The 26,364-nt window shown below is 43.9% G+C and overlaps 1 protein-coding gene across 4 annotated transcripts in view; it reads left to right on the top strand.

Moving 5' to 3' along the window:
* Nucleotides 1-25,811, top strand: part of col17a1a (collagen, type XVII, alpha 1a) — a 124,367-nt gene extending 98,556 nt beyond the window's left edge. For all 4 annotated transcript variants that reach the window (XM_041210478.1, XM_041210476.1, XM_041210475.1 and 1 more), the window contains 10 exons: nt 538-666; nt 1,420-1,545; nt 2,788-2,892; nt 9,251-9,364; nt 9,793-9,927; nt 11,059-11,181; nt 16,072-16,125; nt 21,909-22,097; nt 23,972-24,061; nt 24,250-25,811. In XM_041210478.1, coding sequence (XP_041066412.1) covers nt 538-666; nt 1,420-1,545; nt 2,788-2,892; nt 9,251-9,364; nt 9,793-9,927; nt 11,059-11,181; nt 16,072-16,125; nt 21,909-22,097; nt 23,972-24,061; nt 24,250-24,299 — 1,115 coding nt within the window. In that variant the 3' untranslated portion in view covers nt 24,300-25,811. The remainder of the gene's footprint in view (nt 1-537; nt 667-1,419; nt 1,546-2,787; nt 2,893-9,250; nt 9,365-9,792; nt 9,928-11,058; nt 11,182-16,071; nt 16,126-21,908; nt 22,098-23,971; nt 24,062-24,249) is intronic.
* Nucleotides 25,812-26,364: the final 553 nt, after the last annotated feature.

Raw genomic sequence — 26,364 nt, 5'->3', positions numbered from 1 at the left:
CCAATCCTTGTGTGATTGGTACGTTTATACTGAAGAGAGGAACGTAATACACAAATGCGGCAGTCCACACACCAGCTCTCCACATCTTTCTGACCTGGAGACACAGCTGCTAATTGACCTGGGCTGACACCTTTGTTTTTATTCTTTCACGGGATGTGGGCATCGTTGGCTGGGCCAGCATTTATAGCCCATCCCTAATTGCCCTTGAAGGTGTTGGTGAGCTACCTTCTTGAACCGCTGCAGTCCATGTGGTGTAGGTACACTCACAGTGCTGTGAGGGAGGAAGTTCCAGGATTTTGACCCAGCGACATTGAAGGAACGGCCATATATTTCCAGTTGAGGATGGTGAATGACTTGGAGGGGAACTTAGTGTTCCCATGTGTTTGCTGCTCTTGTCCTTCTATGGTAAAGGTCGCATGTTTGAAAGATGCTGTTGACCTAATTCCTCTAATACTCACTGTGTAGGAACAATTTTTCTAACTGTTCTTATTGTGTTTTCTGCACGTTCTGAACAAACTCTCATTTTATTTAATTTAGCCTCTTCCATCCGGAGAATTCTCGGTCAACCTGGCCCTCCTGGGCCACGGGGTCTGCCAGGACCGGTTGGACCTCCTGGTCTCGGAGGCGGAAACTTCCGCATTGAAGATGTTGTTTCCTACATTCAAAGTAATTTCATTTCTTATATTTTTAATGAACGTTTTCTCCAATTTTGGTTATGATGCCCTCCAATTTTGATCAACTAGCTAACCCTCAATGCCCAGATGTGCAGGTGAAGAATTGGGACTTGTGTGAGGTGAGATAGGGACATGGTGCCCTGAGCTCTACTGCAGTAAGAATCTGAGGCTTCAGAACCAGTTGTTTTGGGGGTAAATGGTAGTGGGCCTCAGGAGGAGGGCAGGAGCAATGTCACTGTGGAGTAACACTGTGAGATGCCTCTGGATGTTCCTGAGTCTGCGGGAAACTGATTGATTGATTGGTGCCTGTGTGCATTGCTGTTTGTGTGTGCTGTAAACTGATTGGTGCCTCTGTGCATTGCTGTTTGTGTGTGCTGTAAACTGATTGGTGCCTGTGTGCATTGCTGTTTGTGTGTGCTGTAAACTGATTGGTGCCTGTGTGCAGTGCTGTTTGTGTGTGCTGTAAACTGGTTGGTGCCTGTGTGCAGTGCTGTTTGTGTGTGCTGTAAACTGGTTGGTGCCTGTGTGCAGTGCTGTTTGTGTGTGCTGTAAACTGATTGGTGCCTGTGTGCAGTGCTGTTTGTGTGTGCTGTAAACTGATTGGTGCCTGTGTGCAGTGCTGTTTGTGTGTGCTGTAAACTCCTCAGCATTAGGGTGCCAGCAGTGGCTCTGAGCATTCTCACTGCTCCATCACCATTGTATTAGTCCAGTGTCACCACTAATCACAATGCCTTTGTGCTTCTAGCTTCTGGTTATAGTATTGCAGGCCCTCAAGGGCCCCCAGGACCACCGGGACCACCAGGAACCGGAGGCGGTTTATATCCTGAAGATCGGCAACAACTCAAGACTGAGATTATCGATTATTTCTCAAGTAAGTGTCAATCTCAATCCCTAAAATAAAAGCAAATACTGCGGATGATGGAAATCTGAAATAAAAACAGAATTCTTGAAAAACTCAGCAGGTCTGGCAGCATCTGTGGGGAGAGAAACAGAGTTAACATTTTGAGTCCAGTATGACTTCTTAACAGGCATAAGGACTTGAAACATTAACTCTGTTTCTCTCTCCATAGATGCTGCCAGACCTGCTGAGTTTTTATAGCATTTTCTGTTATTTAATCTTAGTCCTACTTGATAAGATTTAAATTTTATTTTGAACATTCACATCCTGAACTTGCTGAGGCTGAGGACTCTGAGAATTCCCCTCTGGTCAGATCCATTACTGAGCCTGTGGGATCCGATGGGAATGCTGCATAGGAATGCCTTTTGTCAGGGCTAATGGTCTATCCTGAGCCTCTGATGAGAATGTTCAGAGGAATGGGACTGAGAGGCCATTCTGACTGTATCAGTTTACATTGTATGCTGATAATTCTCATATTCTCTGCTGTCCATAATGTTTATCCTGGGGATATCTCTGTGAGACTGTGCACGGCACTGTGTGATGGAGCCCATTCTTTGCTACCTTCTTTATTCTGTCCCTTTGTGGGTCTGTGTTGAATTTAAATGGGATATTATATATCCTTTACTGTTACAAGTTCGAAAACTAGGTAACACTGGTAATGTCTGATTTAATACTCTTGTGATAAATCAAGCTAGTAAGATAATAAAACACAGCCCTTTACATGCAATGTAGATGAGAAATAGATCTTATGTATCAAGGACACCTTCGGGAAATGCAGGCATTTTGATCTTGACTGCTTATGTATTTAGAATGACAAGGGCAGCAGGTAGATGGGAACACCATCATCTGGAAGTTCCCCTCCAAGACACTCACCATCCTGACTTGGAAATATATCACCAATCCTTCACTGTCGCTGGGTCAAAATCCTGGAACTGCCTCCCACAGCACTGTGGGTGTACCTACACTACATAGACTGCAGCGGTTCAAGAAGGCGGCTCACTGCCACTCTCGCGAGAACAGTTAGGGATGGGCTGTAAATGCTGGCCTAGCCTGCGATGCCCACATTCTGTGAATGAATAAAAAAAAAAAGTGCTGGCCTCAACAAAACCAGTTGCAAGTTCTCCAGGGTCTCTCCGGGCTGTAACACTCAGTTGGATGATATGGCCCATACTCCTGTCTATAGATGGTTGCTAACTGAGTCCGTCTGTTCTCCAGGTGATAGAATGAGACCATACATCACTGGACCAGCAGGACCTCCAGGACCCCCTGGCCACATTGTATATTCTGAAGTAGCTCCACGACTCGCTCAATATATGAAAGGTAGGTCATTAATACAGAATCAGATTGATATCATTACCAGCGCATGCATACAAACATAAAATTAGGAGCAGGAGTAGGCAATTCGGCCCATCGAGCCTCCTCTGCCATTTGATAAAATCATGGCTGATCTGATTGTGACCTCAACTCCACATTCCTCTCTATCCCGATACCCCTTGACTTCCTTGTCAATCAAAAATCTATCTAACTCAGCCTTAAAAATATTGAATGACCATTCCCAAACTGCTCTCTGGGGAACAGAATTCCACATTCCAATGACCTTTAGAGAGAGAAAATTTCTCCTCTGTCTTAAGTGAGAGACCCCTTATTTTTAAACTCTGTCCCCAAGTTCTAGTTTCTCCCACGAGGGGGAAAACATCCCCTCAGCATCCATCCTGTTAAAGCCCCTCAGGATCTTGTACGTTTCAATAAGATCCCCTCTCATTCTTCTAAACTCCAATGGATACAGGCCCAAACTGTTCCATCGTTCCTCATAAAATAACCCCTTCAAGCCAGGAATGATTCAAGTGAACCTTCTTTGCAATGCTTCCAATGCAGTAAATAAGGAGACCAACACTATACACAGTACTCGAGATGTGGTCTCACCAGTGTCCTATACAACTGTAGCAAAATTTCCCTATTTTTATATTCTGTTCTTCTTGCAATAAATGACAACATTCCATTTGCTCCCCTAATCACTTGCTGCACCAGCATACTAACTTTTTGTGATTCATGTACCAAAACACCCAGGTCCCTCTGTACCACAGACTTTTGCAATTTTTCTCCATTTAAATAATATGCTGCCTTTCTATTCTTCCTGCCCAAAGTGAACAAATTCACATTTTCCCGTATTATACCCCATCTGCCAATTCTTTGCCCATTCACTTAACCTGTCTAAATCCCTTTGTAGACACCTGGGGCAGAATTTTGCCCTCGTCAGTTGGGCTTGGAGGGGGCGAGCGGGAGTGGTCGGGAAACTGACCACCGCCCGCGATCGGGGCTGACCGCAATTTCATGCTGGTAGGCCAATTAAGGCCTGCCCAGTGTGAAACACATGCTGCAGCGCTGAGTGCTGCTTGTGTTAGGAGGGGGGGGAGGGCAAGCGCGCAAGTTCACGGGGTGCACACGTGTGCATGCAGGAAAGGGTCCCTGAGGTTTAGAGCTGCCTTGGGAGTTGAAGATTTAAAAAATTAAAAATAAACAATTTTGAAATGTTAAAAAGCATGTTTCCTCATGTGACTCTGTCACATGGGCAGGAGAATGTTATAAATGAAATATAAACATTTTTATTTGCCGTTGGCGACCTCATCTCGCCCGTGGGTGAGGTTTCCTAAAAAAATCCAAAGGCTGCTTGGCCTTTTCGCTTGCTCGCCAACTGTAAGGTTGGATGGGCAACAAAAAATTGAACTTTATTATTACTTTAATGGCCTTAATAGGCCTTTTAATTGTCAGCAGGCGCACTGCTGACTCCTGCGCATGCCCATCAACCAAAATATCACATGAGTGCATGATGATGTCAGGATGCTCGCCTGACATCATCACGCATCTTTTTATGTTCATTCGAGTCAGGTGCTTAACCCCCCAACAAGCAGAAATTCTGGCCCTTATGTCTTCCTCACAATTTACTTATCTACATATCTTGGTGTCATCAGCAAATTTAGCAATGATACATTCAGTGCTTACATCCAAGTCATTTTTATAGATAGTAAATAATTGAGGAGTGGGAGAGTTTCTTGGTCAGCCATACAGCAGAAGGTATCAGCAAACCACTGTAGTATTTTGCCAAGCATAATCAAGGACCAATCCAATGGAAGTCCATGGTCACCAAGACATGGTACTGGAGGAGGAGATAGTTGAGGCCCCAGCACCGATCCCTGTGGCAATCCATTGCTTACAGCTTACCATCCCAAAAATGACCCATTTATCCCTACTCTCTGCATCTTGTTAACCAACCAATCCTCTATCATGATATGTTATCCCCTACTCTATGAGCTATTATTTTGTGTAGTAACCTTTAATGTGGCACCTTATGAACCACATGTGCCATTTCCCCTTTATCCATGTTACTTGTTACTTTGACAAAGAACTATAATAAATTAACCTAACATGATTTCCCTTTCAAAAAACCATGGTGACTTTGCATAATTGCAGTATGATTTTCTAAGCATTCTGCTATAACCTCCTTAATAATAGATTCTAGCATTTTCCCTATTTCAGATATTAGGCTAACTGGCCTGTAGTTTTTCCTGCTTTCTGTCTCCCTCCTTTCTTGAATAGAGGAGACACATTTGCTATTTTCCAATCTGATGGGACCTTTCCAAAATCTAGGGCATTTTGGAAAATTACAACCAATGCATCAAATATCTCAGCAGCCACTTTGTTTAAGATCTTAGGATGAAGTCCATCAGGTCCTGGTGACTTGTCAGCCTTCTGTTCCAATAGTTTTCTCAGTATCTTTTCCCTGGTGAATGTAATTGTTTTAAGTTCCTCCCTCCCTTTCACCTCTTGATTTACAAGTATCTCTGGGATATTATTTGTGTCTGTTCAACGCTTCTACCATTTCCTTATTTTCCATTATTAATTCCCCACTCTCACACTCTAGTTACTCTTTTCCTTTTTAAATATTTGTAGAAGCTTTTACTATCTACTATTATATTCCTAGTTAGCTGTCTCTCATACTATAATTTCTCCCACCTTTTTTTGTCTTTTTTTGCTGTTTTAAAATCTGTCCAACCTTTTGACCTATCACTAATCTTCGCTGAATGATACGCTTTTTCTTTTAATTTTAAACTATCTTTAACCTCCTTAGTTAGCCATGAATGGTGTATCCTTCTCCTAAGAGTCTTTCCTTCTCACTGGAATATATTTTGCTGAATGTTGTTAAATATCTCCTTAAACGTTTGCCACTGCATTTCTACTGACTTATCCTTAACCTATTTTCCCATCTCACTTTTTAGCCAGCTACATCTTCATATAGTTGTAATCGCCTTTATTTAAGTTTAAAACACTAGTCTTAGACACAGTCATCGCTTCCTCAAACTGAATGTGAAATTTAATCATGTTATGATCACTGCTATCTGGAGGCTCCTTTAATATGAGGCCATTAATTACTCTTGCCTTATTGAACACTACCAGGTCTGGAATAGGCTACTCTCTGGCTCTAGAATGTGCTGCTGTAAGATATTGTCCCGAAAACACTCTATGCACTGATCTTCCAGTCTAACTTTGCCAATCTGATTCATCCAATCTATATGTAGATTAAAATTACTCATAATTATTGCCATCCCTTTCTCATAAAGCCCCATTATTCCTTCCTGTGTACCCCATCCTACAATGTCATTACTGTTAGGAGACCTATAAACTATTCCCAGAATTGACTACCCAAATTGATTTTACACCTTGATCTCTAGAACTAAGGTCATCTCTCACTAGTGCATTAAAGTCATCCTTTAATTAACAGAACACCCCCACCAAACTTTCCTAGTTTCCTGTCCTTCTGAAATGTCAAGTACCTTTGAATATTCAGGTCCCAGCATTGGTCACCTTGCAGCCATGTAGAGTCATAGTGTCATAGTTATACAGCATAGAAACAGGCCCTCAACCCATCGTGTATGTGCCAGCCATCAAACACTTATCTATTCTAATCCCATTTTCCAGCACTTGGCCCGTAGCCTTGTATGCTATGGCATTTCAAGTGCTCATCTACGTCTCAGTAAAAGCTATCAGGTCATACACATTCATTTCCATTTGAGCTGACAATTCATCTGCTCAGTTACATATGCTATGAGCAGCCAGATACTGAGCCTTTAGGTTGGTCTTTTTACTATGTTTGCAAATTCTGGCCTTATCTGCTGTCGCACTCTTTGGTTTGTATGCTCTGTCCCTTCTTGCCACACTCAGATTATCATTTCCCTTATTGCTACCTTGCTCTCTTCCTTTAATTTATCACATCTTCCCTCACGTGATCACTCACCCCACTATTTAACTTAAAGCCCTCTCTACCGCCCTAGTTTTACGGCTGCCAGAACATTGGTCCATGAATGGTTCAGGTGTAGACTGGCCCAATAATACATCTTCCACTTTCCCCAGTACTGGTGTCAGCGTCCCTTGAATTGAAACCCATTTCTCCCACACCAATCTTTGAGCCATGCATTGAACTCCCTGTGTTGTCACTTTTTCACTGTCACTGGGTCGAAACCCTGGAACTCCCTTCCTAACAGCACTGTGGGTGTACCTACACCACGTGGAATGCAACAGTTCAAGAAGGCATCTCACCACCACCTTCTCAAGGGCAATTAGAGATGAGCAATAAATGCTGGCCCAGCCAACATCACCCACATCCTGTGAATGATTTTTAAAATGTTTTTAACCCTAAACCAATTTTCTTGTGGCTCAGGTAATAATCCAGAGGTTATTACCTTTGAGGTCCTACTTTTTAATTTAGCCCCTAGCTGCTCATATTCCCTGTGCAGAACCTCTTTCCTATGTCATTGGTATACAGATGGGCTACAACAAATGGAACATCTACAGTGGTGTAATGGTCTTGTCGCTGGACTGGTAATTCAGAGACCTGGGGTAATGCACTGGGGACCTGGGTTTGAATCCTGCCATAGCAGATGGTAGAATTTGAATTCAATAAAAAATTTGGAATAAAAGTCTAATGATGACCATGAAACTACTGTTGATTGTTGTAAAAACCCATCTAGTTCACTAATGTCCTTTAGGGAAGGAAATCTGCTATCCTTACCTGGTCTGGCCTAAATGTGACTCTAGACACACAGCAATGTGGTTGACTCTTAAAAAAAATGCCCTCTGAGCAAGGGCAATTAGGGATAGGCAATAAATGCTGGCCTAGACAGTGACACCCACATCCCATGAACAGCTTAAAAAAAAGATACCCCATACCCTGATATCAGGCAGACAACACAGCCATCTGGACTCACACTCTCTTCCACTACTACAACTGCATTCCTAGTTGCTTGAATGGCTTGCTGTACCACTTATCCACCTTGCAGCCCCTGCTCACATCCATACAAGCTGCAAGAACCTTGAACCTGGTGCACAATTGCTAGGATTGAGCCTCCTCCACTTCTACCTCCTGGGTCCCCATATCTGCTTCACTTGCAGCCACACCTTTATGTCCCTGACCATGGACCAGATCAGAAGACCCTAGTCTAAGGGTTTGAAAGTCTTCTGAAACAAATTGTCTAAGTAACTTGCCCCCTCCCTGATGCATCGCGGTGTCTGCAGCTCAGCCTCCAGCTGAATGACTCTGAGCTGAAGTACCTAAAGCTGCAGACGTTGTTGCCCTGGATCACATTGACAGCCAGCTCCCAGATACTGCAGCCACACACATCATCTGCCCTGCCATCTTTATTATGTCTTAATTAACTAATAAATTATTTATTTTCTTAATTTTTAAAATTAATATGTCTAGTCTTATTCATGCTTATGGTCTTCCATTTTTGTATTCATTCATAGGATGTGGATGTCACTGGCTAGGCCAGCATTATTGCCCATCCCTAATTGCCCTTGAGAAGGTTCATTTCAATAAATGCTCTACTTACCCCAATTGAAGTTCCCTAGTTAGATATGATATATAGGATATACTCACCAGCCAATCACCTGTTTCCCTGCAATGTCTCACCTCGATTCATGTTTCTGAAAGTGGCTCTCACTGTCCACAGGTGGTGAACCCTGTTCCTCTCCAAACTCTCACCGCTTTTATATCCCTGTTCCTCTCCAAACTCTCACCGCTTTTATATCCCCTGTTCCTCTCCAAATGCTCACCGCTTTTATATCCCCCATTCCTCTCCAAACTATCACTACATTTTTGGCCCCATGTGACATCCATATGAGACCATACTTGATCCCTGTCTGGTCATAAAATGTCCAAATGTTTATTTTTTTATTTGTTCAAATGATGGCCAGAAGCATAAAGATTGAGCAAAGTATAATCTATCCAATCATTTCTTAATCATTGACAAATCCACAGGGGGGCAATTATCCTTCGTAAAAATATATAATTAGTGTACAATCTCGAGCAGATCAAGAATAGTAATCCCTTTGGCTGATGAAGAATTCCAACTTCACCTTGACTTGTTCGAGAATCAATTTTCAATCTCTTTGAAGGAAGACATTTTCAGGGGAAGGTTACAGCATTATACATACAGGGAGCTACACACAATTCACAATGTGTACAGCAGGGAATCTCGCTCTCTCTAAACTATCCCCTTTTGTTAATGAATGAAATTAAATGAACCACTTTGCTCTTGGGATCAGCGTCTGATCTTTACAAGTGAATCAGCCGAAATCACCCACTGCAAAACCACATTTTCTGACATTGGACTTGCTGTTTCAGATACTGGGCTGATCGATACCCGCACCATCACCACTTGGGGTCCTGGACATCGCAGAGTGTTCTGGCAAGATGGAACAAGTAGAAATGACACAGAGTTGGAGGATCACATGAGGGGTAGGACCATGAATTAGCACTGGTATAGTGTGTGTATGTTTATTTCCCAATCCTTTAATCTCACCGGTTAAGGAGAGAGACTGTTTATCCTGTTTTTCACCCAGCCCCCAGATGTCCCTTGCTGTCCTCGCTGCCTCGCTATCAGCTCACATTCCAGCAACTTTGTGGGCCACATTTTTAAAAACAGATGCATGTAATTGTTAGCCTGATTAAAGGAGAACATTATGAGATGCCCCTTTCTAGCAAAATTAGGATGCTTGGTCACACTGTCTACATCCCTTGTGTCTCACTGATGCTGCTGTGACACAGGACAAACATTGATATAGACAAGCGATCACCTGCACCTTTTTTATAAATCAGGTCATCATCCAATTTACCACAGCAATGGGACAATATCTGGTAAATGCTTTTCATCATTGCCTCTCTAGATAATGGATGGACTGTACACACGTCACACAGTTCATCCCGACACTCATCAATACCTGGGGAATCTGGCAGTTTTGTGTTTGACTGGGAGAAAGCGTTCAACGGGAACAGGACAGCATATGAGGAATACCTGCGAGGTGAGAAGTCAGATTTTTACAGGATTTAATGGGGTTGTACAGGATCCCCAGGATTGTATGGGATCCCCAGTACTGGAAGGGATCCCCAGATTTTGTGGTGTTTCATTGATAATCTTTGGATGGAGATTCTGCTGCTTCCCCCCATCCCCAACACTCCACCATCTTCCAACTAAGTCCAGGGCAAGAGAGCTTTTGGGCAGCCTTCCCCCAGAAGCCAATTGGGACCGTAAAGTGGGCCTCATCCTACTGCCAGTGGTATTCAACCAGCAGCAGGTGGGGGCTCACCATCCAGGGGGGCTCCTCAGCAGACCCTGTCGGCTTGTGGCTTTGTTGGGGGAGGGAGTCCTTCCGTCACAGGCACTCGGGAAGAAGGAAGCCTACAGGAAGCCACTCTGGCTGCTCTTGCTATTGCTTTTTATTCAGAAAAGGGCGTAAGGATAAGCCGAGCAACTACATGCCAGTCAGCTTAACCTCGGAGGTGGGAAAGCTTTTAGAAGAGATAATCTAGCACAAATTTAACAAGTCACTTGGATAAATATGGATTAATTAAGGAAAGTCATCACAGATTTATTGAAGACAAATCATGCTTAACTAACTTGAATTTTTTTGATGAGTTGACAGAGAGGTTTGATGAGGGTAATGCAGTTGATGTAGTGTACATGGCTTTCCAAAAGGTGTCTGACAAAGTGCCACATAACAGCCTTGTCAGCAAAGTTAAAGCTCATGAAATAAAAAAGGACAGTGGAAGCTTGGATAAAATGGTGGAGGTGGATACAATCAAAAGGAAATTGGATAATTATTTGAAGAGAGAAAAATTGCAGGGCTGTGGGGAAAGGGCAAGTGAGTGAGGCTAGGTGAATTGCGCTTACAAAGAACCAACACGGAACTGATGAGCCGAATAGCCTCTTTCTGTGTTATAACCATTCCATGACTCCAAATTGGCATCTCTAACTTCTGACCTCCAGTATCTGCAGTTATCTGATCAAATAATTGAAATCCCAATGGCCTGAAATCCCAATGTGCTTACTTAATGACAGTTAAAGGGACCAGCTGTACCACCACAATGTATCACCCAGTGAACGGTTTAATATTGCCGCCCTTGTAACCAGTTTCAACATTGTCCTTTTGTAGCTAAGGGCTGGACTGTGCACACATCACACAGCTCAGGAGGACCTGGAATGTCCAGCTTTCTCGAAGACAATTGGGAGAAAATCTTCAATGGGAACAGAACAGCATATGAGGAATACCTCAGAGGTGAGAGTAATGGGATTTGTGGAGGATTCCCAGCAGTGGTGTGGGCTTTCCTGGCATTGGGATTTCCTAATGTTGGGGGCATTCCCTGGCATTAGGAGGACTCCTTGGGCAATAGGAGATGAGATTAGTCAGCATCCTTTTAGGGACATAGGAACAAAGGAGCATGAGTAGGCCATTTGGCCCATCAAACTGCTGCACCATTCAACTGGATCATGGCGGATCATCTACTACAGCATCATTTTCCTGCACTATCCCTATATCCCTTGGTATCTTTAATATTTAGGAATCTATCAATTTCTGTCTTGAACAGACTCAATAATTGAACCCAGCTGATGTAACACTGGGCAAGTCAGATGCCAGAGTGAAACCTGGCTTGATAGATTCTAACTTTGATTTGTTTTTAGAAACCATGGAGGAAAGTTACTGAACAAATTAACAGGAGTTTACTGATGCACCTTTAACACAAAGAACAAAGATTATTATTTAAATATGGAAAAATGAACTATATTACACCAGACAAAAAGGTTGGAAAGATCTCAATACAAACACAAGAAGATGATTTAAAGTCACACAATTCCCTTTAACCCAGCAAAACTCTCACAGACACACAACCCCAGTTAAGATTTACCATCAGCTCAACACCAAGGCTTCTTGCTGGGGCTGGCTCAGTTGCAAACAATTTTCTTCTGGCAGACTTCTGAGCATTTTCCCCAGCTGGTATCTCTCCCTGAGACACCCAAAACCACACTCCAAACTCACTATTACTTCAACTGCAGAGCAAACACGAGTTCTCGAAACTCAGTTCCCCAGCAGCCTTGCAGTATTCCTTATCAGAGAGCTTAGAGCTCCTGTCTTCCCTCTCTGAGATACACATTCTGAGCTTCTTTTCTGTCTTTACCTGTGGCTCTGTGCACCTCTGGACCCCTGTCACTAGGGAGCAGCACATTTTTTTCTACTGTGCTTTGCCCAAAATCACTGAACTACTAACCCCTTTGTAACCCATCTCTTCAAATGCATGTATACAAAAACAAATCCAGAAAATCTGACCTTTTTGCTAGGAGGCCCTCCAGACTTCCCAGTACCAAACTCACAAAAAACCTAAATGAAACTGAAACCATGTTCCACTTTCTTAACATATAAATATAAATCAAACTTAAAATTATACTTTAGTCCTAACATTCCACAGCCCTCTGGGTTAGAGGATTCCAAAGATTTGCCACCCTCTGAATGAAGAAATTCCTCCTCATCTTAGTCTTAAATGGCCTTCCCCTTATTCTGAGACTGCATTCACTGCTTCTAGATTCACCAGCCGGGGGGAACATCCTCCCTGCATCTACCCTGTCATGCCCTGTAAGAATTTTGTAAGTTTCAATGAGATCACCTCTCATTCTGCGAATCTCTAGAGGATACAGGCCCAGTTTCCTCAATCACCCCTCATAGGACAATCCCGCCATCCCAGGGACTAGTCTGGTGAACCTCTACTGCATTCCCTCTATGGCAAGTGCATCCTTCTTTAGATAAGAAGACCAGAACTGTGCACAATACTCCAGGTGTGGTCTCACCAAGGCTCTGCACAATTGCAGCAAGACACTTTACTCCTGAAGTCAAATCCTCTGATGAAGGCCAACATACCATTTGACTTCCTAATTGCTTGCAGCAACTCCATGCTTGCTTTTAGTGATGCAGGGTCTCCTGCTCAAAAGTGTCGATGATGCTTCAGTTAGCCAAGAGTTCTCCCTCCGTTAGTCGAGGGTATCCCCACCACACCTACTCTCCCCCCACTATAAACTTAGTTTTTTTTTCATATTTATTCACGGGATGCAGGTGTTGCTGGCTGGGCCAGCATTTATTGCTTATTCCTAATTGCCATTGGGAAGGTGGTGGTGAGCTGCCTTCTTGAACCGCTGCAGTCCATGAGATGTAGGAACACCCACAGTGCTGTTAGGAAGGGAGTTCCAGGATTTTGACCCAGCAACAGTGAAGGAATGGTGATATATTTCCAAGTCAGTATGGTGAGTGACTTGGAGGGCAAGTTGCAGGTGGTGGTGTTCCCACCTATCTGCTGCTCTTGTAATCATAGTATTTATATGGCTAGTCCAGTTCAGTTTCTGATCAATGGTAACCCCCAGGATGTTGATATTGGGGGATTCAGTGATGATAATAACATTGAATGTCAAGTGGCGATGGTTAGATTCTCTTTTGTTGGAGATGGTCATTGCCTGACACTTTTGTGGCGCAAATGTTACTTGGCACTTGTCAGCCCAAGCCTGGATATTGTCTGGATATCTGAGGAGCCATGAATGGTGCTGAACATTGTGCGAACATCAGCCAATATCCCCACTTTTGATCTTATGATAGAAGGAAGGCCTTTGATGAAGCAGCTGAAGATGGTTGGGCCGAGGACACTACCCTGAGGAACTCCTACAGTGATGTCCCGGGCCTGGCCTCATTGACCTCCAACAACCACAACCATCATCCTTTGTGCTAGGTATGACTCCAGCCAGTGGAGAGTTTTCCCCATGATTCCCATTGACTCCAGTTTTGCTAGGGCTCCTTGATGCTACACTTGGTCAAAGGGCAGTCACTATTACCTCACCTCAGGAGTTCAGCTCTTTTGTCCATGTTTGAACCAAGGCTGTAACGAGGTCAAGAGCTGAGTGACCCTGGCAGAATCCAAACTGAAAGTCAGTGAGGAGGTTATTGTTAAGTCAGTGCCCTTTGGATAGCGTTGATGACCCCTTCCATCACTTTGCTGATGAGCGAGAGTAGACTGATGGGACGGTAATTGGCCGGGTTGGATTTGTTCTGCTTTTTGTGTACAGGACATACCTGGGCAATTTTCCACATTGCTGGGTAGATGCCAGTGTTGTAGCTGTGCTGGAACAGCTTGGCTAGGGGTGCGGCAAATTCTGGAGCACAGGTTTTCAGTACTATTGCTCGAATATTGTCAGGGCCCATTGCCTTTTGCACTATCCAGTGCCTTCAGCCATTTCTTGATATCACATGGAATGAATGCTGGAGACCTCCAAAGGAGGCTGAGATGGATCATCCATTCGGTACTTCTGGCTGAAGATTATTCTGAATGCTTCAGCCTTATCTTTTGCACTGATGTGCAAAACCCCATCTCCCCCATCACTGAAGATGGGGATATTTGTATAGCTTCCTCCTCCAGTGAATTAAATGTCCACCACCATTCATGGCTGGATGTGGCAGGACAGCAGAGCTTAGATCTGATTCATTGTTTGTTGAATTGCTTAGCCCTGTCTATCACTTGCTCCTTATGCTGTTTGGCACACAAGTAGTCTTGTGTTATAGCTTCACCAGGTTGACATCTCATTTTTAGGTATGCCTGATGATCCTCCTGCACTCTTCATTGAACCAGGTTGATCTCTTGGCTTGGTGGTAATGGTACAGTGGAGGATATGCCAGGCCATGAGGTTACAGATTGTGGTTGAGTACAATTCTGCTGCTGCTGATGGCCTACAGCACCTGGTCTTGAGTTGCTAGATCTGTTTGAAATCTATCCCATTTAGCACAGTGTTAGAGCCACACAACACAATGGAGGGTATCCTCAATGCGAAGAAGGGACTTCATCTCCACAATGACTGTGCGGTGGTCACTCCTACTGATACTGTAATGGACAGATGAATCTGCAGCAGGCAGGTTGGAGAGGATGAGATCAAGTATGTTTTTCCCTCACTACCTGCTGCAGATGCAGTCTAGCAGCTACGTCATTTAGGACTCAGCCAGCTTGGTCAGTAAGGGAGTTACCAAGTCACTCTTGATGATGGACATTGAAGTCCCCCACCCAGGTACATTCTGCACCCTTGCCACCCTCAGTGGTGTTCAACATGGAGGAGCATTGATTCATTTGCTGAAGGGGGAAGGGGGGTGGGTACATGGTAAGCAGCAGGAGGTTTCCTTGCCCATGAGACTTCATGGGATCCAGAGTTGATATTGAGGGCTCCCAGGGCAACTCCCTCCTGACTGTATAGCACTAGTACAGCACCTCTGCTGGGACTGTCCTGCTGGTGGGGCAGACAATGTCAGGCTGTTGCTTGACTAGTCTGTGAGACAGCTCTCCCAATTTTGGCACTAGCCTCCAGATGTTAGTAAGGAGGACTTTGCAGGGTCATTGTTGTTTCCGGTGTCTCAGTTGATAACAGGTAGTTCATCTGGTTTCATTCCTTATTATTGACTCTCGACTGGTTTGATGCTTGTTTGTAAGGGTCAACCACATTGCTGTGGGTCTGAAGTCACATGTAGGCCAGACCAGCAGATTTCCTTCCCTAAAGGGCATCGGTGAACTGGGTGGGAGTTTACAACAATTGATTTATGGTCCTCATTAGACTTTTAATTCCAGATTTTTGTTGTATTCAAATTCCACCATCTGCTATGGTAGGATTCAAACCTAGTTCCTCAATGCATTATCCTGAGTCTCTGGATTACTAGTCCAGTGACAATACCACTATGCCACCACTTCCCCCCAGTGCTGCACTGTCGGAGGGTCAGTATTGAGGGAGCGCTGCACTGTTGGAGGATCCATAATGAAGGACTGCTGCACTGTCAGACGGTCAATACTGAGGGAGTGCTGCAATGTCAGACGTGCCTCTCAGGTGAATGTCAAGGAACTCATGGCAATATTTGGAAGAGGAGTTCTTCCCACTCTTCTGTCCAATATTTTTCTGACAATCAACAGCACTAAAAATATCTTGACATTATCCCATTGCTTTTGTGGGGTCTTGCTGTCTATATTTTCTGTATTTCAACAATAAATTGTCCATAATTCATTGACCGCAATTCCCTTTGGGATGTGTGAGGTTGTGAAAGGTGCAATAGAAATGCAAGTCTTTCATGTCTTTGTTCTTAACATTCACTTTTCCTTTCTAGTTTACAGTCTGAACCAAGCAGCATCAGGTGGTGAAGCAGGTCAGACAGCAGGAGGTAAGTCACTTTTTTTTTGTTTTTAATGATTGATTTTGTGAATGAAGTTAATCTCATTTATGCTCAAGTACAACTGCATTCTGACTGTCACTGTTTCTCACTCTTTCTCCCTTTCTCTGACTGTCTCTGAAAAGCAATTTTAACTTTGTGTAAACTTGACATCACCAAAACCTGGCTGCCTGTGTCTAACACACTGAGTTCCATTCCCCTATCACCCCTGTGCTCACTGACCTACACTGGATCTCAATCAAGCAACGTCTTGGTTTTAAAATTCTCATCCTTGTTTCCAAATCCCTCCATGGCCTCCCCCCCCTCCTAATCTCTGTAAACTCCTCCAGCCTCAAACTCTCTGAGATATCTGCATTCCTCTCATTATGAACTTTTGTGCATTTCTAATTTCTTTAGTTCACCATTGGTGGCCTTAAGCTTGACCTTAAGCTCTGGAATTCCCTCCCTAAATCTCTCCACATCTTTACTTTGCTTTCCTCCTTTATGACACTTCATAAAACCCACCTCTTTGATCAAGCTTTTGATCACCTGAGTTAATATCTGCTTAAAAATCTATTCCCTTTACAACTCTAAAGGGGGTGCAGGAGCAGAGGGATATCATGTGCACAAATTATTGAAGGTGACAGAACAGCTGGAGAGAGCGGTTAATAAATCATACAGTATCCTGGGCTTTATCAATAGAGGCATAGAGCACAAGAGCAAGGAGGTTATGTTGAATTTGTACAGGAAACTAGTTTGACCTCAGCTGGTGTATTGCTCCAGTGTTAACTCCATTAATTGTATGTTGAGAAAGAATACATCTGAAGCCAGCCTGGAACTCAAGACAGGTTTATTTCCAAGCATGCAGTGTAAAGATACAAACTTGTCCTATTCCCCTAATGCCCAATGTGAACACCTTTTTATACTCTTGTAATGAAGCCCTAATACTTCCCCAGTTGGGAGCAGTTGCTCTTAATTACCAACTTAAAACATGTAATCCATTGCAGCACAACTTCAACATTAACAGATACCCTTCTCTTTTTTAAAAAATGAAAAACAAGTGCATTTTCTTTTCAGACAAAAATAAAACTGAAGACAGAGAAATAAGTTTCAAATTTTCAAAACTCACATCCTGAGTCGTTGGTCTTCTAATACCCCCAATAATTTTTCACTACAAGTGTTCCTTTTGGTGAAACTGTCGGATAACTGATGGCTCATATTTACCCATTGGAGCTTAGAGATTTCCTTTTACTTCACCATTTGTTTTAGACTTGTGATATCAATTCGTAATCTTTTTTCACTCCCTCTTCATGGAGTGTACGTTATCCCAAAGAGATCGATTGTCGATATAACATTCTATTAGGACATTTTCTTTGTCATTTCCCCCATGTAGTATTTCCCCTAATATTTTAGATAAAAGGAATAACATGTCAACCACCTCTACCAATGCGAGAGTCTCTGCAGCCAGGGTGCTCTTTACTACTCACCTTATTTTCTTAGCTTCTCAAGCCAAGGGACAACATTTTTCATTTTCACCCATGAGAAATATTATAAAACCTGCTGCACGTGAAAACTTATCAACAAGGTTTGTGTGTGAGGTGTCACTGAACACCATCAATTCTACATCTCAGGGTAACCCAAAGATGGAAACTTTAGTACACATTTCTCCATCTTTTAATTTTTTTTTTAATGTTGCATTCACCCATAAGATGTTTGGACAGTGGGATGTTTCATTATTGTCCTCAGTTCAAGGACATCTAAGCTTTCATCCGGCCCTGTCTATGTGCCCAGCCAATTTAATTGTCCAATTAGACTTTGCAGCAGATCCGCCTCATCTTTGAAAGCATCGGTATCTCTGTGAGGACCCAGCCCGACTGACTGTCATGGGGCTAACATTTTCTAAATACGATTGTTGGTGCAAAGTAACCTCAGACCCATAACATTTTGTGATAATGCTGGCCGATCACTATCTGGGACCCCTGAAAACTACCAAATTCCTTCCAACTATCCAACTCCTTCTGTTTAGCCTCCCGTATAGCTTTATCCCCTAACTTGTTAGTCATTATAAAACCTCATGGTCATGGGGACTCCTTCTTCTGCTCTTTTGTCATAATGGTTCAGCATTCACCACTCTACTATGTCAAGCTGCGACCCCGACTTGCCTGTTGAAGTCTGTCTGGGCTCCTACTGTTAAGATTTCCTCTGTACCCCATCTGAGGCCCTGTCTGCTGTATGTGAATGTGTCCTCACCTGAGATTCATCACCCGACCCATTACTATAACTTGGGGTACACTTCCTTATTCTCCATTCTTGTACTCTATTTCTCCAGCCCATGGCCTTCACTGCTTGTCCATCATCCTGGACATTCAGCCAATTCCTTTATTTCCTAGTAGGCTTTCCTGCCCGTCCCACTATTGTTACATCCCTCTAGTTATCTGATCCTTCTGGACAATATGATACCCAGGAACCCATTTTGGACAGTTGACCTCTGAACAAAATAGCCCCTTTCTGTCTCTCACACTCCCATTTCCTACTGGTATCTTGTCCCTCTTGCTCTGCCCCACGAAACATATAAGTATGTGATGCACATGGTGCTTTGTCATCTGCTATCACCAGATTCAAGCTCCCTGTGACCAACACAATTCCTACATGGCAGTCACCATCATCATTCTCAGCGTCAGAATTCTCTGTTTCACATGTTGCTTCAAAAACACGATCCTTTCGCTGGGGGCAATTCATTGCTTAATGATATTTAGAATCACATTAATAACACAGATTAATCATTCCCCATGCATTTCTCGGGTTCAAGCACCCTCAGTGGACATCCCAAACCCACTTTTTGTCTCAATTCTCAAATTGGCTGAAAGTGCGACCTTCTTCAGATCACCTATCAACAACCCAGTCCTTGTACTGAAATCTATCTAACATTTTGGCGATCTCAAACTTCGGTAACCATGGAGTTTTTCATCCTTCACTTTACAACAGAGTTATTAGTGTTTGACAGGAAAGCAGCTGGGAGCGATTGCTTTCCCAAAAGTTTTTTCAGGGTAGTAACCATTTAACCAAGCAACGAGTTTTGCCAGAGAATTGTACCCCCATCAAAACCAAAAGCCTATTGACCTGAGAAATGAGTGCACAGTCCAGTAATTTGAAAGCCAATTTCAAGGTTAAACTTTTTTGGCCTCTTATATCACTCATCAAAGTCCATAATGAACTCGTCCGTGGACTGATCATTTGTTGTCTTTTTTTATATTAATTCACGGGATGTGGGCTTCGCTGGCTGGGCCAGCATTTATTACCCATCCCTAATTGCTCTTGAGAAGGTGGTGGTGAGCTGCCTTCTTGAACCGCTGCAGTCCATGTGGTGTAGGTACACCCACAGTGCTGTTAGGAAGGGAGTTCCAGGATTTTGACCCGTGACCAGTGACAGTGAAGGGACAGCAATATATTTCCAAGTCAGGTTGGTGAGTGACTTGGAGGGGAACTTCCAGGTGGTGGTGTTCCCATTTTTCTGTTGCCCTTCTAGATGGTAGTGGTCATGGGTTGATGAATCTATCAAAAGCTGACCCTGCCTCATATGCTTCCAACAACTGGTAAATCCCCCTTCAGCATCCAAGTCATCCACATCCATTTCCAAAAATATTTCTGGTAATGTTAAAGCCATACCTTGCTTCCTCTGGGATAAATAGGTAACCCATGTGCACATTTCCACCTTATTTTTCCACTGCTGATATGGTTCAAAGAAAAACCGGTGGATACTCAAAGCTTGCAATTTTGTATTTGTGTTCTGCCACTCTGTACCTGAAGTTGACAGAACTTCTTGTTCAATGATCAATCACCAGAGCTCAATGTTCATCCTCTGCTACCATGTTAAATCCATTAATCGTACGTTGAGGAAAGATTGAGTCTGAAGCCAGTGTGTACCTTAAGACAAGGTTTATTTCTAAAATTGCAGAGTAAATACACATGCTCATCCTTGGCCATGCTTGCACCCTCCCGTGCAGTCTGTAGCCCACTGAAGGACTACAGGAGTCAAGATGGCAGAGTGGTCTGATGAGGCCATGAGTAGCAGCGGTTGTAGCAACAGCGAGATCTTGGGCTCTTGGAGTGTTAGACAGGGCGGGGAGGAAAGGTATCTTGCCACCTTCACAGTCGTCCCAAACTCCTCCTCAGCAATATTAATCTCCAAACCTCATGGACCAGATGTGAGTGAGGATGAGCGTGTGAGCTTATGAGTGAGGGCTAGAACCCTAAGAGTAGGAGTGAGCTTTATACACAAACGCTACTCTGTGCGGGGACACACAGACACAGACACACAAACATGTCCTATGCCAAAAGACTTATTACCCAATTGGATGATGTTGCATGTCAGCCAAACAGCCGTTCCTCCCGCACCCCCCATCCATTTTCAATAACAAAGAAAATGACAAAAAAAAATCTTTTTTAATGTCCCAATTTTTTTCTTCAGGGTTGCACACAGCAGTGTCCTGGAGATTGATCTTCAATTCCTGGAGACTCCAGGCCAATCCCTATCCCATCTAACTCCCCTGGTGACCAGGACTTGGGGCCTAGTCTGTCTCTCTGCTTCTTAAGCGAAAAAGGCAAAAATACTTTATTAGTTGGCTCTGGCGCTTGATGCTTTTTAAAATTTTGACATTGAGGTTTTTTTGCTCAGCAAGTTACTTATGTTTTCTTCATATCTTAAATTTTTGTTTGAAATTCATCTTTAATTTTGTGATTACCCAATTGGATGATGTTGCATGTCAGCCAAACCAGATGTCAGGACGTTGCTGTTGGGTTTCTTGCTGAAGGGGAATGGAAGGCTTACAAGAGTCTGATTGCTTTTTGGAGGATTGGTGAAAGGGGTTGATTTTGCTCCAATAGAAATGGGAAGTGTTGGAAATGCTCAAGTATGTCTGGCAGCATATGTGCAGAGACAAACAGAGGTCAGTGAGTTGTCTCCACAGATGCTGCCTGGCCTGCTGAGTGTTTCCCGAGTTTTTTGTTTATAGTTCAGATTTCCAGCGTCTGCAGTATTTCGCTCTCCCATTATATGATCCATGCTCGGCCTTTGTAAATGTGGTTAGTTTCAATATAAAATGAGAAAATATTTATCACTCAATACAAGGTGTAATTTTTCTGTTAACAACAAAGCCTGCTTGTGTGAATAGAAATAGCACATGATTGCAAGTGAATTGGTTGGTGCTAAATTTATTGGAAGGTTTTGCCATTTTTAAACTTGGAAGTGAAATCAGGAATCATACGCCAATAGAATATGTCACTGTTTGTTCTCATTTGTACATAGGAATGTTGTTTGAGGTGATTGAGGCTTAAGTCTTTTGGATGTTACTGTGTGGATTTTTCATAGGGCCAGTTCAAAGAAATGGAGCTGGTTGCAAAACGTGAATGACCAAGTTGTGTGCAATTGTCTGACAAAGCCGTGGTTGTAAAGTGTATCATATTGAAACCTGAGCTTTCAATGGGCCTTATAAATAGAGGCATAGAGTGCAAAAGCCAAGGAGTTTTGCTAAACCCATAAAAAACATTTCAACCTCACTGTGACTATGGTTCCCAATTCTGGGAACCCAAAGGATGTTAGGGGGAGAATTGAATGGAGGGGCAGGATAGATAAGGGGCCCGGAAACAGGTGAAGCACCAAAGCGTGTGATTTCTCTCTCTGGCCCTGCCTATACTCTGCACTAATGGGCTGCAGGCATGATTGACTGCAGGATATTTATTGAGTCACAGTATATACTGCAGATCAGAATTTGTAAATGTCTCCTGTTTGATTACAGCCAGTCGATCTCACCACACGTCATCCATCTTCTCCAGCCAATCAGATGGATCCGGAACTCACAGCATGTCTGAAACTTCACGCAGCTCCTCCAGCCAATCAGCTGCTTCTGGATCTTCACATTCCTCAGGAGGAGTTTGGCAGGACGGGACCTACAGGACTGATGCCGAATTGGAAGAGTTGCTAAAAGGTGGGAGTTCTGTCTCACTTTCATGGCTGGTGGTATTGATTTCTCTCTTAGCACACTGTATCCCTGCCCTGTGAGCTGGCTGTGGTTTGTAACAACAGGTACAGCCCCCCACCAGCATTAGGTTGTTAGTTAAAGTGTTCTGTATCTAGTGCCAGCCCATTTTAAAAAAAATTATTCGTTCGTGGGACGTGGGCTGGCTAGGCTGGCATTTATTACCCATAAATGCCTTTGTTCAGAGGGCTTTTAAGAGTCAACCACATTACTGTGGGTCTGGAGTCACATGTTAGGCCAGACCAGGTAAGGACAGCGGATTTCTTTCCATAAAGGACATTAGCGAACCAGATGGGCTTTTACGGCAATCAGCAATGGTTATATGGTCATTATTAGACTTTTAATTCCAGGTTTTTAGTGAATTCAAATTTCACCAGCTGCCGTGGTGAAACCCAGGGCCCCAGAGCATTACTCTGGGTCTCTAGAATACTAGTCCAGCGACAATACCACTACGCCACTTACTCCCCTAATGCACCCACTGCTGTAAATCCAGAGCAAGCAGGCCGCTTGAGAAGATCTAGCGGAATATCTGGTTAGGAACAGGGCTGAAGATTATGAGGATTTGTCAAGGGTGGAGATGATGGAATGCTGTGCAGGGCAGAGTAGTTCCTGATGGACTGTGACCAGGGAATGCAGTGAAATTCATTTCCCCTTCTCTCACTCCAGCTGACTTCACTCTTCAGTTCATTGACATACAGTGGTCACAAGAATGTGTTTACCATCCTTTGTAACAAGATTATAAGCAGGAATCTCCTCACTGGTCACCCAGATTAGCAACTGACCAGAACAATGATTACCTCTCTCCACTGCAATAATGAAAGTTAGGATGTATCAATAACAAAATATCTAAATAATAAATTAAATGTAATTTCAAAAGCTTCACTGAAATCTGAGTCTCTGCAACCCAGGCACAGGTTGGTCCTCTTTAAATTACCAAAAATATTTCAAGGTGCCACAAATAAATAATTAACCCACGCATACAAAAGAAACGAGAGGGTATGTTGGTTCCAGTGGGGTTGAGAGGTAGGAAGAAGCAGAATATTGGACTCTGGAGGATCAGTGGGTCCATTCCACATCAAGTGGATACATGGGCATGTGTGGCGCCGATGGCCTGGGTTTGTACCCGAGACCACTGACCTGGACGTCCAGGGGTTGAACACTCATCGCTGGGACACCCCTCCGAGTCTTGAAAAATCATCAGGGAATTTTCAAAAATTGTGTTTTATTCATTTTCTTTGAAAACATTCACAATTAGTTATGAAAGTATTGCATATGGTGGGGCGGGCTTGGGGGAGGGGGCAGGGAAAGAAACTGTTTGACCTGATGGGGCATTTGGAGGCAGGATCATGTGCTTATCACCTTCAGGAATATGTCCGGGCAGAGTGGTAGCCTGAGATTGCATGAGAGAGGTGAGCATTGGTCTGTCAGGTAGATCAGAATGTGTACCTGTACAGGTAGGAAGCTCCAGCGCAGTCTGTACAGACTGAGCCTCTCATTGACCAACACTCACTGCTCCTGCCCATCCAGAGACTGAGAGAGATCCTCCAGCATACCTCTGGGAGCAGGCAAAGGTTCATCAGCCTCACAACAGACAGTTACCCTGCACTGGTGACTATAATAATGCCCCCTGGAAACCATAATAGACTGCCCCCCCTCCCCCAAGGAATGTAATTGCCTCCAATTCATTGGAGTACCTGTGAATGAGCTCAGTTTTTCTGGGCTGCACATATCTCCATGTGTTATCACCATCTGGGGTGGGGAATAGGCCTGACAACCTGGCTGCCGGGAAGAGATTTGCTGATTTATGTTGATTTCTGTTGCAGGGCAAGTCGGGGAATCTTATGCCAGGTGGCTGTCACACAGCAACCTCGGGGTGCAGTCTGATCAGAACGAAAGGAGACGGAAAGCTACAGGTAACACAGTGAGGCCACATGGGGAAGCTGGACATTATAGTTTGAGCTGCTTTGCTGAGATTTTTAGATAGTTGTCCATCCTCTCCTGACCTCTGCCATAGTCCAACCCCCTCCTCTCCTGACTCTCAGCCTGATCCTGTTTAGGAAAGGAACAGTGTGTTTTTTAATGAATTATTTATTTTTTTTAGGTCAGTCGTCACACAGGAGAACCCGAAAGCGAGCTCTCGGCACCAAGTGATGCAGCGACTCATGCGGAGCAGGCTCGAGGGGCTGTACAGCTGACTCCTGCTCCAATTCTTCCAGCTCCAGGCAGTGAATTTGCCCATATATCACCCTCTTTTTCAGCAGCTTAACCTCGGAAGAAAAATGCACGCAAATTTCTTTTTTGTGCCTTCTGTGATACAGCACATTAATCTGGGGTTCTAACTACACACAATTATTGTATCCATGGAAAAAGGCAGATAGCGACTGATCTGCGGGAGACTTCGCTGCATGAGGTTCCCTTCTCTATCAGTTCCTGGTGCATTGCCCCTCAATGCTAGGAATCTGTGAACTACCTTCTGAGTCAGTGGCCACATGGGTCAGAGACAATGCTCCCAATTCTACTGTTCAATGGTCACCAAATATTGTTAGAACGTAAGAAATAGGAGCAGGAGTAGGCTGCTCAGCCCATCGAGCCTGCTCTGCCATTCAACACGATCATGGCTGATCTTCTGCCTCAACACCATTTTTCCACCTGTGCCCCATGTCCCTTAAATCCATAAAATCCGTCTATCCATCTCAGCTTTATGTTATGCTGGACATTTATAAAGCTCTGATGAACCCCCGGCTAGTATATTAAGTCCAGTTCTGGTCAGTACATTTCAGGAAAGATATGAAGGTCCTTGGGAGGGTGCAGAGGGATGAGAGATTTTGGTTACAAGGTTGGGTTGGAGAAGCTGGGGTTGTTCTCCCTGGAGCAAAGGAGTTTGAGGGAAGATTTGATAAAGATGGACAAGATGATGACAGATTTAGATAAGGTGGACAAAGAAAAGCTGTTCCCATTAGCTGATTATGCAAGGGCTAGGGAGACACATATTTAAGGTTTCGGGCAAGAAATGCAGGGTGAATGTGACAAGAACTTTATACAGCGAGTAGTAATGACCTGGAACTCGCTGCCCACGAGGACGGTGGAAGCAGAAACAATCACTGATTTCAGAAGGAAATTGGACGGGAACTTGAAGGAAATAAACTTGCAGGGATATAGGGATCGAATGGGGGAGTGGGACTAACTGGATTGCTTGACAGAGAGCCAGCATGGACTTAATGGGCTGAATAGCCACCTTCTGTGCCATAAACGACTTTATGACTCTCAAATATTTTCAACAATGAAGCATCCACAACTATTTGGGCTACAGAATTCCAAGGATTCACAACCCTTTGATTGAAGAAATTTTGTCTCAGTCCTAATTGGTCAGCCCCTTATCCGAGACTGTTCTAGATTCCCCTGCCAGTATCTACCCTGTCAAGCCCCTTCAGCATCTTGATCCGTTGACCAGTGAGAAGGAGGCAGTCTCATGCCCATCCCCCATCATGTCCATGTAGCTGACGCCCAACATCAACAGATCAACAGAATTATTTTCTTCAGATTTCCAGCATCCATGGTATTCAGCTTTTCAATTAGAATTCTTGAGAGATCCAGGGGAAGGGTCGTGTCCTCCATTTAGGACATTCAACAGGTGGATGACCCCCCTCCCTCCCTCCATCCCGCCCGCCCCCTCCTTCCCCCTCTCCTCCCGCCCCCTCCCTCCCCCTCTCCTCCCGCCCCCTCCCTCCCCCTCTCCTCCCCCCTCCCCTGGATGTGAAAGCGACTCCTGTAGTTCTCAGTGGAGTTGAGGTCAGTTGACACCTTTAACAGACACTGTATCAACAGCCAATAACAGTGAAGCATTAGGTATGGACCAGCCCCCATCACCATTCTCACATGGCTGTGAATAAGTTAAAGAAGCAGGGCTATGGGTTAGAGATGCTGACAGCAGAGCCTGCAGTTTTCTCAGGAAGGAGATAGTTGTCTTAAGGTTGGAGATGGAGAGGGGCAGAGACCATGATTGATGAGCACTGAATGGCCATTGTCCATAGCTTGGGTGGCCCAGAGGCTAAGAGGAATGATGTGGCGCCTATGCATTCAGTCGCTGTGTTTTGGCCCTTCGTAGATTTCAGTTCTTGTGATGTTTCTCTCATCTATCACTGTACTTACAGGTTACAATGATTCCACTAACCAGCTGACTATTTTACAGCCTGTCACTTAAATTGTAAAATTCTTC

Source organism: Carcharodon carcharias, chromosome 17 (genome assembly GCF_017639515.1).
Source record: "Carcharodon carcharias isolate sCarCar2 chromosome 17, sCarCar2.pri, whole genome shotgun sequence".
NCBI classification, from domain to species: Eukaryota; Metazoa; Chordata; class Chondrichthyes; order Lamniformes; family Lamnidae; genus Carcharodon; species Carcharodon carcharias.
The sequence above is the reverse complement of the archived record's forward strand: the minus strand, read 5'-3'. Positions and strand labels throughout refer to the sequence as shown.